At 66.3% G+C, this 2,047-nt stretch overlaps 1 protein-coding gene across 1 annotated transcript; it reads right to left on the minus strand.

The window, feature by feature from the left end:
• Positions 1-917: 917 nt before the first annotated feature.
• OLIG2 (oligodendrocyte lineage transcription factor 2) lies at positions 918-1,862 on the minus strand. The gene has a single exon (XM_017838889.1). It carries the CDS (start codon positions 1,832-1,834, stop codon positions 959-961), a length of 876 nt encoding a protein of 291 aa, XP_017694378.1. The 5' UTR covers positions 1,835-1,862; the 3' UTR covers positions 918-958.
• Positions 1,863-2,047: the final 185 nt, after the last annotated feature.

The raw sequence follows: 2,047 nt of genomic DNA on the forward strand, positions 1-2,047 counted from the left end.
CAACTTTTTTTTCTTTTTCTTTTTTTTTTTTTTTTTACAAAAATAAACAGATGATAAAATCTCTGCGAGGGGCAGCGATAAGAAAAGTTGTTATTTCAGAAACAAGCCCAAGTTCTCAGTATTGCAACACGGACAGGGTGACAGTTCCTACACAGAAAGAGCATTAAAGAGTTGAAAGTTTGTTAAAGGTGGCAGGAACGGAAAAAAAACCAAACCAAACGTGTTATACGCTTAAAGGAAAAACAACCCAACGAACCCCAAGAACCCAAACCAACGAAATCAAGGCAGAACGACCCCTTTTTCACTCATGAGGCTGACACAGGACAAGTGCACGGACGGAAAGCTCAGGCAGAGCGGACTCGCGTCGTTATCGGTATATTTACAAATCCCGAACCGGAAAGAAAACCGACAAGAGAAAAAAAAAAACAAAACCAAACCGGCGGGAGGGGGAGCGGGGAAAGCGGGAATAAACTGACTTTCCCGGCGACACTTCCAGCCGGAGCCCCGCTGGCTCCGGCCAGCGCCGGGTGCCCCGGAGATGGGCTTTCCGGGGAGGAATGTGACTCAGGAACGGTTCCAAAGGCTCTACGTGTAGAAACGAACCCGGGAGAGGGGAGGGAACGAACGAGCGAACAAACAAACGAGCGAAAGCCCCTCTGCAGTTTTGGTTCCTCCGTCCGCGGGAGCCCAGGGACCGCCCTCCCCTCCTGGCGAAGGCGGCGGCGGCGGCGGAGAATTAAAAAGCGAGAAGACGCGTGGGGCTTCGCTCGTGCCGGGGTGGTTTTCCCCGCCGGTCGGGGAGCGGGGCAGACCCGGGCCGGGCTCCGTCCCCTCCCGCCGCCCCCCCGCCGGCCCCGGGAGCGGAGCGGGGGGGACCCGCCGCCTCCGGGGGGAGCGTTTGTAGGTCCTGGGGGTGCCGGGGCGGCGCGGGCGCGGCGGGGCGGCCCCGCCGAGGGGCTCATTTGGTGTCGGTGGCTAATCTGGGCAGGCTGGCCGTGCCCATGCCGGAGACGTGGTGGTGCGGCGGGGCCGACACCTGGCACATGCTGCAGGGGCACGGCATCCCCCCCCAGTGCTGGAAGCCGCTGCCCAGCGGGGCGGCGGCGGCGGCCGAGGGCGACTTGAGGAGCCCGTGCGGGGGCCGGATGGAGCTGACGGCCGAGAGCCCGGAGCCGGGTAGGGAGGCGCTGGAGACGGCGGCGGGGGGCAGGATGGGGTGGTGCACGGGGTGCGAGGCCGGGTGGGCCGGGTGGCCGGGCAGAGGGGCGGAGTGGGCGCCCATTCCGCCGGGGCAGGCGGCGGGGTGGAAGCCGGCGTGGTGCCCGCCGTAGATCTCGCTGACCAGGCGCTTCATCTCCTCCAGGGAGTTGGTGAGCATGAGGATGTAGTTGCGCGCCAGCAGGAGCGTGGCGATCTTGGAGAGCTTGCGCACCGACGGGCCGTGGGCGTAGGGCATCACCTCCCGCAGCCCGTCCATGGCGATGTTCAGGTCGTGCATCCGCTTGCGCTCCCGGCTGTTGATCTTCAGCCGCAGCTGCTGCAGCTCCGGCTCCGTCATCTGCTTCTTGTCCTTCTTGGAGGAGGAAGAGGAGGACGAGGAGGAGGACGACGACGAGGACTTGAAGCCCAGCTTGTCCACCACCACCACGCCCGCAGCGCTCATGGCGCTGCGCAGCTCCGCGCTCAGCTCCGGCGGGGAGTCGCTCTGCGTGGAGCTGGACACGGTGCCGCCCGTGAAGCCCCCGCCGCTGCCTTTATTCCTGGCCGTGAGGAAGAGGTCATCGGGCTCCGGGGAGGACGGGCGGCTGGAGACCAGGCTGGCGTCCGAGTCCATGGCCCGGCGGGCGGGGCGGCGGCGCGCACCGGGCTCTGCCTGCGGGGAGGGGAGAGAGCCCGCGGGCGGCCCCGCGTCAGCGCCCGCCCAGACTCGCCGCGGCCCCGCCGCCCGCCCGCCCCGTCGGGGAGCCCGGTCCGCGGGGCCGGAGAGCGGCTCCAGCGGCGGCACGGGCCGCGCTGCCCGCCCTCCCCTCGCCGGGGGGGCACTTCT

Source organism: Lepidothrix coronata, unplaced genomic scaffold (genome assembly GCF_001604755.1).
Source record: "Lepidothrix coronata isolate B3197 unplaced genomic scaffold, Lepidothrix_coronata-1.0 Scaffold367, whole genome shotgun sequence".
Classification (NCBI taxonomy): Eukaryota; Metazoa; Chordata; class Aves; order Passeriformes; family Pipridae; genus Lepidothrix; species Lepidothrix coronata.